The sequence below is a fragment of the Chaetodon auriga genome, chromosome 15 (assembly GCF_051107435.1).
Source record: "Chaetodon auriga isolate fChaAug3 chromosome 15, fChaAug3.hap1, whole genome shotgun sequence".
NCBI classification, from domain to species: Eukaryota; Metazoa; Chordata; class Actinopteri; order Chaetodontiformes; family Chaetodontidae; genus Chaetodon; species Chaetodon auriga.
In genome coordinates this window covers 21,010,283-21,024,069 of record NC_135088.1, presented here as the reverse complement: position 1 = coordinate 21,024,069, position 13,787 = coordinate 21,010,283, and the positions used below count along the sequence as shown (strand labels likewise).

The following is a 13,787-nucleotide window of genomic DNA, read 5'->3' as shown; positions in this document are numbered from 1 at the left end:
TAGAATTATTAATCAGGTAGTTCATAAGATGTCAATTCATCTAGCAGCCCCATTATAAAACATTTCTTAAATGTTTTGCTGATAAGTGCTAAAAGGTGGGACTTGAAGTAAAGTGTTGCCAGCGTATTCTGTTTGACTTGAAGTGAAGTCGGCCCCGTCGGCTCACTGTCAGTGTATCACCACATCGACGTACGTCAGTCGTCTTTACAGATGCTGTAAATAGATTTAAAGCACATTTAAGGATTAGTCAGTTGCCAAAAAATGAATCTGCTTTGAGTCCCTTTTCAAGCAAAAACCCCGAACATTTGGTGTATTTTCATGTTGTCTCTGTTTTAGATCATTATAAACTGAGTAGCTTTGGATTTTGGACTGCTGGTTGAGTTTAGAAACAAAACATTTCATTCATTAATCAAGTAAATAACATGCAGATTAATAGACAGTGATTTTATTTGCAGCCCTACATCATTTTTAAGATAGTCTGCCAGATGGCTCTAAGAAATGATCCGAGAGTGCTCCTGAAAAGAAGCTTTTGGTAGAAAAATAGGACTGAGGAGGTTTCAGCTTTTATCGCCATGTTCCAGTATCGGTCCAGAGGGAGCCTGTTCTCTGAAAGCTGAGCTTATCACCCAGAGCCCTATTCACTGGAGTTTTACAATCTGCTTCTGTTGCTGAGCATGCTTTCAAACGACTTGTGATATCACACTGAAAATATTTACAGTGTGATTTCTGTGTTTGGGAATCAGATTTTGGCGACATTGTGTTGCGAGGCCCGTCCAGTTAATCATTGACTATCTTTCTGTCTGTCCTCCTCCTGCTGCAGCCAACCTCCAGGAAAAGCTGACCGACTTCCTCCCCAAGTTACTGGACTGCTCGACGGAGATCAAAAGCTTCCATGATCCTCCCAAGCTGCCCACCTACACCACCCTGGAGCTGTGTGAACGATTCAGCCGCATCATGGCCGCCGTCTGCAGGGCGCCCACCGAGGGAAGATGAGCTCGGAGGGACGGCCAGACACCTCTCCCTTATCACAGGCCCGACCCTGGGCAGAAATCCATGGACCTCTCTTAACCCATGCCTTCCTTATAAATCCAGGGGTCACTCGCTTCTAGCTGTTATTCCTCTGTTACTCTTTTGCTGCTATAGGTTTTATCATTATAAATATTAGTTGACTTTTATTTTAAACAAAACACGACGGAGGGAGGAGGCGAGGACGGACTGGTGGGAGGGAATAAAGAAAGAGAGAGAAGTTGATGATACAACAGTGGCAATCCAGCAGCGGTTGAAAGCCGAGCACATTCTGCTTCAGCTTTGCAAAAAAAAACAAGCAAAAAAACAAAAAGTTTGAGAGTTTTTCATAGTTTATTATTGTTGTTGTTGCTGTTTGATTCAAGCTTCCCCGACCACGCTCATAGCCCTTTCTGAAGCACCCCTCTCTGCGTGAAAAGGGTCACCCTGCTGCTCTGCCTCCAGTTTGGTACAGTATTACCACGTTTTGTTTTATTTTTCTAAGGAAGTAAGGAAGAGAGCCTTCAGATTTATCAGCGGCTCAGAGTATCTCAAATGGGTCTCATGTCTTTGTGGACTGCGCCAGAGTGAGATGTTTTAAGTGCTGTGGTAGACAGCCACGGACTTCCTGTGGCTTGTTAATAAATCGAGAGAATAAAATTTTATTTATGGCCCTTTTAGGCCAAATAAACAAATCTTTTGCCTGATGTTGATTTTTACTCTGCTTGCACAACAATAACGTCTGACGTTATGATTCACATCGCACATTATTATATGAAGTGAAACATTCCCTTTCATTTGAGACATTAAGCATTAAGATGATGGGCAGCACAGAAAGTAGAGGTTCATTGTCCTCTGTGAATCAAATTTGAGATCTGTGGTCTCCAAATCTCCGTCTGTCCTGCTGCGCTAATGCAGCTGGTATTATGCAGCTTATTAGAAACAGATTTTCATTACATGGGGATATAAACTCCAAAGCATACAGCATATGTCCAAAATAATAAAAAATACAAAACAGATTCAATTCTAGCTGCTTTGATTTTTTTATTTATTTTTTAATGCAATTTTGGACTAATTTCCTGGAGTAATACTAATTTCCAGGAAAGCTGATCACAACAAGCAACCCATGTGATGAAGGCAGGAAGCATTTTCACAAACCTTTTTCAAAGCCGTGCTGTCAGCATTGTGCAGGTCATCCTTTAAAGAACTCAGAACCATGAAAACAAATCGCCCTGAAAGGATCTAACTTTGGTTATGTGCACACGCCGACTCCCTACCTGACTGTTATTTTGTCATCACATTAGTCTTAAATGTGCTCGAGCTTACAAGAGAATCTCAGAGTTCTTTTCTGCAACTGGCAATGTCATACAAAAATAATTTGTTGAGGAAATCTGCAGATTTAGACATTGAGAGATTTCACACACATCAGGAGCAAAAGGCCGTTATGGTAAAAACACTTCCATGATGATTTTTTTTTCGTCTTTAGAAATAATCAAATGACATCATAGCCCTGCACTGACATGTCAAAAAATGATTAAAGACATTGAGTGTCCTCTTGCTTAAATAGGATGTCTCTCCACAAGGCCTGGACCACACCGTTCATGTATGGCTTGCCTGTGTTGATTAACTGGAGTTTGAAAGAACAGCTGTCATAGGATCACAGAACATTAACCCAAACGTCTGCACACACTTAAGTATCTTTGGCTTAGGCTAACAGGCCGCCTGACAGACACTCTCTGATGGCTTGTAGCGTTTCCACTGTTTGTCGTTAGCCTGGGATGAACTTCTATTGACACATTACGATTGCTTGTGCATCCCATGTCTTTCTGTACCAGTGTTGGGCTGTCAGCTGACAGCTTGACTCCTAAAATTGTGTCTGCCTTCTATGGCCTTTTTATCAACGAGCCGTATTTTCAGCCACAGGCCTGCCATGTCAGTGGCTGGATGTTGTTTGAGCGGTGAGCCCGTACCGCTTCACGCAGGCTGTTCAGCATCAGAAACAGGTCTCCAAACACTTACACTGTCGACCCTGGCATGTTTTGACTTGTTTGAGTTAATCTTGCACAAGAGCTCAAGCTTTTTTATGTGCCTATTTAACAGTGTTTATAAAAGTTTTTACATCCTGTACTTTGGTACAGCAATTTAAAAATACTCCATTACAAGTAAAAGTCCTGCATGAAAAATACTCCTTAAACAGTATATACAGTAGAAAACTCCATCAGCAACATGCACTCGTTCCACCCCTGAGACTAATATATTACTCTGTATGACATTATTTGGTAGTTAATGCTAATGCATCAGTGTGTAAATAGTGTAGCTACTAATGTAGTTTGTCGAGATGGAGCTAGTTTAGTCTGGCTGCCAACCCAGGGGTCAGGCTCCATCCTAAGGATCACCAGGTGAATCCGAGGGGTCCTGAGATGATTACTGTGAGAGGACAGAAGAATAAAACAAAAACAAATCTGCTTCTGAATCTATTTTTAAATTTGACAACTTGGATGCTGAAAGGCTATTTAATTAAAAAAACCTGTGAGAAGTTTAGAGTGGACGTCACTATTTAGGGGAACTGCTAACAGCTAATCTGAAATGTCATAAGTCATCATTAACAAATGTGTCTTATTTTATAAGTTTATCATATTTTCTTTGAGTAAATCTTAATCTTAATCTGAATCATAAATAGCAACTGTAGTTGTAGAATAAATGTTGAGTAAAAAATGCAATATTTCTGTCTGAAGTTTCTGTCTAAAGGTTGCATATAATACCTCAAAATTGTACTTGAGTAAATCTACTTCCACTTTCTAGAAAGCCTGAATCTCGCAGTGTGCCAGTAACTGAAAAGAGTGAAAGATTCCCTCTAACAGAAAGACACCAGATTCATCCTGTTCTCTCAAATGAAAACATCTGAACCTACAATAAGCAACAGAAAGGCTAAACTATACAATACTGTAACAGCAACATAACAGCTGTTAATATTTGCTCTGCTGACCCATGTGCATAGTCTACTACTGAAACAGCAGGCGGTTGTTTTGTTCGTCCACATTTCAAAGTTTTTTTTTGTCATGCTTACCCCCATTTTAACTCCATTATAGGACTTTCTCTGAAATGAAGTGCATTTCAAAGGCCAGACAGAATGTGCCCAGATTCATCATCTGCATCTATTTGTGAGTATTCAACACTTGTCAGAAGACCCAACGAGTAACATGAGTTTAGGATGTACTGAACGTCAGTCTGTACGTTGTCCTTGTTTCACCCTCTTTATAAAAATCCCAGAGCAGCAGTCATCATCTGCTTTGCGTGCTCTGCGTGTGTGTGGTTTGTGTGGAACCACCTTTGAGTTGGCCTTTTGATAGACCTATGTAAGTAGACCTTGTTGGGTTGAAAATGTTTATGGGGCATTAATTATCATTATTGGCAGTAGCATCCCCTAATTTTGCTCATTATTTCTATTGAGTTGAAGTGGGGCATGAGGCCAAGTTCTATGATGATTATAGAGTAGAAACAGTGGCAGTGTTTACAGGCCATGATACTGATGGACAGGTTTAATGAGCGGTTTGAACTGGTTTTCCAGCAGCATCCAAATTTAAACCCCATGGACACAATTCGTGACCTGCAGTTGTTAGAGGGGAAAAACAGCTGCAACCATACACTCACCTCAAGTCCTTATCATACATGTATTCAATGAAATTCTCATGTGTGCATAACATCCTACATATATGCACACATAAGTACACATGGATCAAAATAAATGTGTTCCAGGGTGCATTTGTCCTGTATTTGCATGACTACATTTTACTCTCTAAATTAGAGATGCATGCTACCCTGCTCTCATTTTAATACTGATAATTGGACATTTCTGATCCGAACTGGACATTCCTCCTATGTAAAAGGTCCATTATCCAATTAAAAACCGTCCCTCTTTACATTATCCTCTTTAAATGAAACTAGAGTTTGAATAATTCATAGGTGCAACACATCCTCCAGCCACCAGTCTCAGCACTGCTGCTGAGCAGCTCTCTAGTTGGCTGGAGAGAAGATATCTGCACCATCTTTGATTTTTAAGCTGTCTAGAACATTTTCACACACGGGTCATTTTTCTCAGATGTGACGCTCAGGGTGGGAAGCTCAAATGTTCTTATCAAAGTAAAATGTCCTTCTGCTGTGGTCCAGGTTGCAAGTCGTATTAACACAGAGAACCTGACAAATGATAGAAATGCTGACTCAAATTTATTTGGATATACTTATTACCCCCAAGACCTTTTCATGCCATGCAGTATGTGGAGTCTTTTGATGCTAAAACAATTAGCCAATAGACAGAAAAATACTCTGCAGATAATTTGACAATTGGTTAATCGTTCGGCTGATTTCATGCAAAAGGCTCCACTTCTGAATTCTAAGTTGTGAGGATCTGGAGTCTTGCATATGACATCAAGAGACACTGCTAGTGAGTGTGGCCAAACCATTAGCAAGCCATCCATCATAAATAGCCCAGTCAATGTGTTGAATCATACATTTGTTTTGTAGAAGTCTGAGCAGCGTTGGGTTCAATCCAGTGGCAGAGAGAAATGAGAGCTTTGCTGTGAAGAGATGCTCTCCTTTGGTGCACCACACAGCGAGGAGATTGTGGTTCTGGATCGTAGTGGATTGTGGCATGTGGTTTCTACAACAAATCCATCACCCCTGTCCCTGCTGTCCTCACCAACCAGCTCCAGCATCGCACCAATGAGGAGGCTGAAGGTCTTTGTCTCGGTACTTGAGTGCTTGCCAGCCCATGTGAAGGACACCATCGACAACCTGCCTAATAACCACTTGATGATTATGACTGGGAATAGCTGCTGGGATGGCTGAGATTCTGACAGGATGTGGCTCTGGGCTTCACTGTGGATGTTATTATTGCCTTAGCTGTGAACAATCACTGTGAGAGCATCTGCCCATTTTGGTAAGGATTCATCCTCATTTGATAATTTCCTCTTTTATTTCCTACAATTCGAACTTCCTTATCCAAGTTTTACACTTCACTTTCCACTCACCTTTCAGTTGAGTCAGCATTTTGTGTTTGTCAAAGAATTCGTTCTTTGAAAATAAATGTGCAGAAAATAAGTGTGCGGTGGGAGCTCAGCCTTCTGCAGCTGCAGTGGCTGATTCAGGCAAAAGCCTCTCAGAGCACAGACGGTTCCAAGTTCACGGCGCAGGCAATTTGCAGCCGTCGCATGAATAGAAAGCAGCGGAGGGCATTCTTCACACAGCCTTTCTGAACACATATTTAACATCTTTGTTCATGTGGGTCTTTAATCCCCCTTCAACTGAATATCAATTAACAAGCACCTCTTTGTAGTCAGGTTTGAGAATAGCTGATGGTAAATTGCTGCCCGTTCACTTAGCACGTAATGGTGCTTTCTGAGAGTCCTGCCCTTGTTGAGCTGTGTTTTATGGTCAGATAAAAGTTGCGCGGGGAGAAAAATGCCATCTGGGCTCCGTGCCAGGGGCTGGTGTTTCACAGCAGCTACTGCCTCACACCGGGATGTCATGTGAAACTTGGTGGGACAAGAGGTCTGAGGTGAGGAGGCTGAGTCTCTCAAGGTGCCACCTCCATGGAGACGCAGTTGGGCCAAACAAGACTTCCATCGGTGGGCAAACAAAAGGTGAGGTCGCTGTCTGAATGCCTCATTACTGGAAGCCCAGCAGCCGCCACCAAACTGCTGAGATCTGCTTCTTCGGGCCATCAGTGAGGGCAACGCTAATCAACATCTTGTGGTAATGAGTGATGTTGATCTTTTCTCATGGGATTGGCTGTGCTGTTGCTGTTGGCTCTGTTGCCTAGGAAATAAGCATCTCACTGTAGGCAGCAGGCTGCAGACTGTGTGCTTTTCCTCAAATCTTTTTTTTTTTTTTTTGGAGCTAACTCTGACCTAAAAACTGGGCAAGCTTTCTGTCACTTGCTTTTGTTTTGTTTATATTCGTTTTCTAGCCCTGTTGACTTTCATGAGCCTGTCAACTCAGCATTGTCGGAGCGCTCTGTTTTCACCACTCCTTCTTTTGGCAAGTTTGAAGACAAGGGGGAAAAAACAGGCAGTGAGGTCACCTCATGCTTGACCATCCCTCTCACCACTCCTTGTTCTCTCTAATCATAGACACTGGGACTCTTGGACTGTTGGCTGAAAAAGTAAAAAATGCCACCAGGCTCCTTTCTAAACACACAGTGTGGCACTGTGTTCATGATCTGCATTCAATCAGCACATGTGGAAAGAACCCAACATGTGTTTGCCCTGATAAGACTGCAACAGGATGAAGCACTGACATCACAAGATGGTCACAGGGGATTATGGGATTGTAGCAGCAGCAGACCAATAGTAGCCCATTGTGGGTCTTCATTTCACCAGTGATGAACATACTGAGATACTTTAACGTATCAGCAAAGTAGACACACATGATTTCTGTCTGATCTAAATAGAGTGACGCTATGGAAAAATACAAACATGCTGAAGAAAGAGAGAGACAGCTTTGAAATTGACAAAGCTGTGTCCACTTTGTCCTCCAGCCAAAAGAGGTCTGTTCAAAGATAGCTCTGCAAATGAGGGGTTTGATTAGAGTGGCAGAGTCACTACTGATAAACTGCTAAAACCCCAATTCCAAAAGAGTTAGGATGCTGTCTAAAACATAAAAAAGCAAAATGTGATAATTTGCTAAAACACTAAACTATATTGTCAAAAATGAAGACAATATATTTGATGTTTGACTTCATCAGCTTCATTGATTTTTGTAAATATTTTATTCTGAATTTGATGCAGCAACACATTTCAAACTAGTTGGGACAGGAGCAGCTAAAGACTGGGAAAGATGTGGAACGCTCCAAAAACACCTGTTTGGAACATTCCACAGGTAAACAGGTTGATTGGTAAACATGACTGTATGAAGGATGTTACTACATGGACTCAGGAGTTCGTTTTGAGACTCTTATCAATAAACACAGTGTGTTTGTAAAAACTTTTCCAGCTTTTTTAAAATCAAGCTTGTAAAACCAATATGAAGGCGTGGAGGGCGGAGAGAAAGCTGCAACTATACTCTGTTGTGTTTCCTAAAATTAAATTTTATCAATGACCTTTACAGAAAATTACCTTTAAAACCATTTAAAATAATGGCAGGTTTTGTGTATTTCTGTAATGACAGTAATTTAAGACTTTTTCGGTGTTGTTTTAGATCTGCACTGAAATGCATAACTGCCTTTGCATGGTTAATCCTTTGTAATAAGTTCTTAACTAGTGTTGATGAGGTAGCTCCTAAGTGCTATTGAATACTTTTCTTTCAGAAGCAGCCAATAACAAATGAAGTCATGAACACAGAGTGAAGGAAACCAAGCAGGAGCACTAAGCACTCGCATGAAAAGCACTCCAGACATTCAGCATTCAATTTCCCATTTAGGCAAAGTCACAATCAGCAAAAAGAGTGTCTTGGCTTCCAGTCAATGAAGAAAAGGACTGATGCATTTAATATATGAAGAAGCATTCACTGAAACCCAAGGCCATGAATCATTACCTTAAGCCCTTTCAGCCTGCAGTTTTCTTCTTTAATTTTGCCCCCCCTCCCCCATGGCCAAGATCACTGAGGAACATTGTTCCTCCTGCCAGCTCTCTTGGCATATCTAGTTTTATTTAGAACCCGCCGGCTGTTTGGCAGGAGGACGGAATAAGCGGTGTTAAAAGTATTTATGAGGCTGTCCTCAAAGAACCTTTCTTTATATCAACAGTTTGACTAATGCATGTGACAGTAAACTTGATGTTGGCTGCAACTATGAAGAAGTTGTCTGTATGACTGATGTCGGTTGTGGTAGTTGCCAAGCCAACATGTATTAATTATAGCAGCTTTTAAACAGACTGATTTTCATGAAAGACAATGTTTGGGCACTACCTAAATGACCAAGCTGTTTATGATTACAATTCTCCAAAAGGTATCACTCGAAATCCATATTCTTAAGATGTTTACTATCAGCAGCGCGTAGTTAAACCAGGTCTCAAATGGGAGCCGCACAAAAAGCTGGAGGAGACTCCTGCTGGACCTCTGCTCTGGGACACATACCACACTCCTGCAGTGTTCCTGTACGTGGTCTTTGTTGCAAGTTGTTCCCTTTTTCAATTAATACGAAAAAATGGATTCATGCATTTTTGATAGATTTCTTTTTTTTTCTCAATGCAGAATATAAAACAAAACAGCATAGCAGCATCTCAGATTTTAATAAAGGTTACAGAATGACAAAGCTTTCTGCTATTGTTAGTGAGATCTGTCAGTGTTCCTGTTAACGATGTAAATATAATAGGCAATAGCATCCATTCTGAAATTCAATCTGTGGAAATTAGAAATATTTTATTTCACATATTCCCAACTATAAAAGGCCAGTGCATTCAGTGACCACATGACAAAAATCCAACTTCAAACTGAAACTGGAACTCACTTTGACTCACTTTGAAACTTCAGCATGCCTAGAGCCCATTTTCAGGCTTGCTTATAAAGGTCATGCAAACAAATCAGACGAGGAGAACATGCCGCTGCAACAGAGCCCAGTGCAGTCAGACCTGTCTGTAGTCCTGGATGACTGCATCACTATGAAACATGCTGCGCTTGTTTAAACCTCATATCTTAACACTCCCTTGCTGACGTCCGTCTGCTAAGCTCACAAGCGAAATTAAAAAAAAAAAAAAAAAATCAGAATAGTCATTAAATGTTGCTTATGTCGGCCTCAAAACGTCAGAATAAGCAGTTTTACGCGAGATGTATTTGTTTTTATTTTGAGCGTTTACCACAAACTTAAACTCAAACCCCCATAATCCATTGCGTTTCCATGCAGTTACAGTTGGTGGTGCCCGGCCGGACCTCTTTCCCTGAAGGCTCTCTGTTGATCCTCAGGTGATGCTACTCGTTAGGACAGAAAGTTTCACGGTTTCCAGTCGCTTCCTCCTCTTTTTTCTTGCATATATTTGTGACAGGCCTGTCAGCAGTTAGTGTATCTTCGTTTGTTTTATTTTCGGTAAAATTAAGTAGAATTCTGTATATTACTGTGTATATAATATATATTATATATTCATTTTCATTGATTCGCCTCATTTCGTTCTGTTGAACTAGCTTAATTAAATGAGCTAGCTAGCTAATGCTACTTGTTATCATTAGCTGCCGTTTTTACCTTGAAAATTTAGACACAAATTTAGACATTTCTCTCATTTGGTTAAAATTGTACCAAGCTACAATAAAATGAAATGTGTGAAGTTAGAGAAGGGTGTGAAGAGGTTCAGGTCGGATGTCAGCAGCGTGTTAGCCGACAGTGTGCAGGTGCAAGTGACTGTACATCCTGTAACAGGTTACAGTCAGTTGTACACACTGTTATCGTGGCAGGGATGAAACACACGTTTTGTACAGAAAAAGGAAAGTTGGCAGGAAAATTGCTCCCTTAGCCAAAGCAGTCTGTTCGGAGCTGCCATCCCCTACAACAACAGAGGAAACCACTGGGTGAGTCCAGAAAAGCAGCTGAAGGCGTTTGAACCTTTTTTCCTTCTGAGGACTTTGCTTCAGACATCTTTCATTTTTCTGCCTTTCCATGATTCATTTTGAGCTTTTCACTAGATTTCTCTTCACCTAAAGCAACATTTTGTTTTTCTTTATTATTTGTGACTAATCTTCCTCTCTCTTGCTGATGAAATTTGTCATATAAATGTTCTGTTTTGTAATAATTTCAATTTCTCTTGAGGCCGCAGAAACTGTTGGCTTCTTTAATTTATTGCACAGAGAAGTGGATAGACTGTTAGGCTACAACTCAGAGACACTGGAAGGCAGTGTTTCCTTTGTTTTCCTTTTCGTTTATCAGGCTTCATCCAGTGTTGCAACCACAGTTATTCAAACACTGCTTTAACCGTGTAAGGTCGCCCTGCAGAGGTTTCTCCAGTGTGTGTGTGTGTGTGTGTTTCTGGGTTTTACTTCAGGTGTTGTCAGTCATTTTCTGATCGTCTACTCTTCAGAAATCAATGTAATAATATTTCAATTATGTAGATACATTTTTGACAAAGAGTGATGAGAGTAAAGCCTCAGATGGTATGTTATTGTCATAGGTTATCCACAGGGAATAATGTCGAGGTGTTAAATCAGAGTGGTAAACTTCCCACTGAACACACCTGTGTCTACTTTGTTTCCTCCAGTGAAATTTAATATGTTAAGAAGTGCTGTTCACCTTGCTAACATTGCTGCTCAGTGTAAGATGCAAATAATGTAATCAGAATTTATTTCTGATCTCAAGTTATTGCTTGTCAATCAGCAAGGTGACCACTGACATAGCTCATGAATGGACTAAACTGAGAAGCTAGAAATTGAGATCATTGTGTGCACACGATGCCTCTTCTTTGCTCTTGTATAAAATACTCTTGTTCTTTTTTTTCTTCTCCAGTCTGTGAAGGGAAAGCATGAGAGAGAGTGTGATCTTGTATCTCTGCTGTACACACTCTATACACTCCTCTGAGTCTAACCTTGCAGTGCATGTTATAAAAACTAAAACATTTTCCCAGAAAGAGGAGGAAGGCTATGAAAAGTCTGAAGATCTGTCACCTGCTGTGTGGTGGCGTCACACATTGAGCATCAAGTAAACAGTTGCTGTGAAACCTTTCCTGTATGTTTTAGGACAGGAAATATTTTTTTATGCTCCACATAAAAACAGAACGATAAACAATAGAAATCTGCCTTCCTCTCTCTTGAAAATAAGCACTTGATTTATTTTCTAATGTACTGAATCTCATTGAGGTGAGCATGAATGCAGCACATCCTAAATTTCTTGCAAATTCCTATTCTGCTAATGTAAGATCACATATGTCTAATTATGAGCCCAAACTTAAATTCTTCCCAAAACACTTGCATGCAAGTGAAAAGGATTGAAGCTGTTTGTTGCTGTTTTTTTTATGACAGATCTAGAAATACCCAGGATACTCAAATGCTTTATATTGTCACTCTGACTTCCACAGACCAGAAACTGAATAGGTATGTCTCTTTATTACCTGTGGAGGGCAGCAGCAGGCTTGAGATACATCTCGGCTGCTTGTAGCGATAAAAGAAGAGTAAGAATAGGAAGGAGGACAGCAACACCAGCCCATTTGTATGGTCCAAAGCTGAAAACCTCATGGCACATCTGCTGTACCTCAAGCTCAGCCCCGACTGGACACACCTTTTAAAGCCATATTTGCCAAGTTTCTAGTTACAGAGCTGAAGCAGATCCATCTTCAGCTGACTCAGTAACACAATCTGTGATTTAATGGCAAGCTTTAAAAACATCTTAATGTAAATGCATTTTGAAAGGTGTAGCAGAGAAGTAAACACATATTTACCAGCATTCAGCAAGAAACAGTATGAAAATAAGGTGAAGAGTTAAAGTAAATGATGCTTAGTTTAACTGTGGTGGAGCTGGATCTGGTCATATTCAGTTATTATGCATTATACTGAACTTACTGCTGATGCTTTTGTTGGTGCGGGGTTTCAGCTCATTAACCTGTTTGTCCAACCTCTGAATAGTTTTCACGGTCTTGTATGATGTGGTCTTTGACATGAAGTTTAAATAATGATTGATGCTATATTTTGTTGGTGCTGCAAAAAATGCTTATTTGAACAGAAGTAATGAAAAAGACTTTTTTCAATCTATTTTTTCTGTCAATATATGCACTATGGGGAAATACTTAAAGCCTCCATAATCTCTTAACATTAGGCTAGGTTAAGCTCATTTGATCTCAGTAGCCACTGACAAATAAGACTTTTTAAATTACAGACCATTTTACAATTTCACGCATAACATATAAATAAGACTAAATTTATCATTGATGCAATGTTTGCTGATATCAATGGACCGTTTTCGAAGCAAATATTTCATATTATATGTCACAGGTGTGTATGATAAAGTAATGGCTGAATTCCATTTAGCTGCTTCAGTTTCGTGGTCCAGGTATTGTGCTTGCTTTGCTCACTGTCACAAGGTCATGACTTACTGAGGCCCTTAAATTGGACGGAGCCATAGTAGAAGGCAGACGTAGGAGCTATAGCCTCACTGATATTGGATTTTTGAGACAATTGTGACATCACTTGTTATTTATTTTTGCATAAATACACAACATAAACAACAATCTTGATATGGATCCCTCAGATTGTTTTTTCAAAGCATTGTGACCAAGGTACACACTTGAGTGAGACACACTCTCTGGTGGACAAACTATGTAATGGTGACACCCAAATGACCTCATGCCCATGGCCTCATGTTTGCAGTGTTACGTATCAGCCAGCATTTACACTGAAACTGACATAACTGCATTAATCTAATTTGGGCCAATATATTGGTCTGGCTCATTTATCGATCCAGCTGTAGTATGATCACATTATTCTACATAAGGTGTGACAAATGTTAATCACTCCTGAGCTTGACTGTGAAAAAGGCCTACAGCTGACAGGAGGTAAACTTGAAACTGAGGCAAAGCAGTTCCAGTGAAAAAGAGCTGATTGTATATGTAACTATGGTAAGTTTATCTGTGAAGGTAATAGGGTCATAGAAGAAATGGCGTGAACTGTACTGTTGTGTTAGTTTTGTTGTCAAGAGGATTTTCCCACATTGTTTGCAAGCCAAGCAGTGAAATATTTATGTGTTGAAAAGTCAAGAACTAAATGCTGAAGGTGTTTAATGAATAAGCCAGACTGTGTGTTTCAGATTCAAAGGCACTAGTAGCTTTCATTAGTAATACTTTTTTTTCCCATTGAATTTCAGACAAGAAAATTTGCAC

General features: G+C 40.2%; 1 protein-coding gene across 5 annotated transcripts in view; it reads left to right on the top strand.

Annotated features, from left to right (window-relative positions):
* The window catches only part of usp25 (ubiquitin specific peptidase 25), a 34,777-nt gene extending 33,077 nt beyond the window's left edge, over positions 1-1,700 (top strand). For all 5 annotated transcript variants that reach the window (XM_076750148.1, XM_076750145.1, XM_076750147.1 and 2 more), the window contains one exon: positions 821-1,700. In XM_076750148.1, the coding sequence (XP_076606263.1) occupies positions 821-993 (173 nt within the window). In that variant the 3' untranslated portion in view covers positions 994-1,700. The remainder of the gene's footprint in view (positions 1-820) is intronic.
* Positions 1,701-13,787: the final 12,087 nt, after the last annotated feature.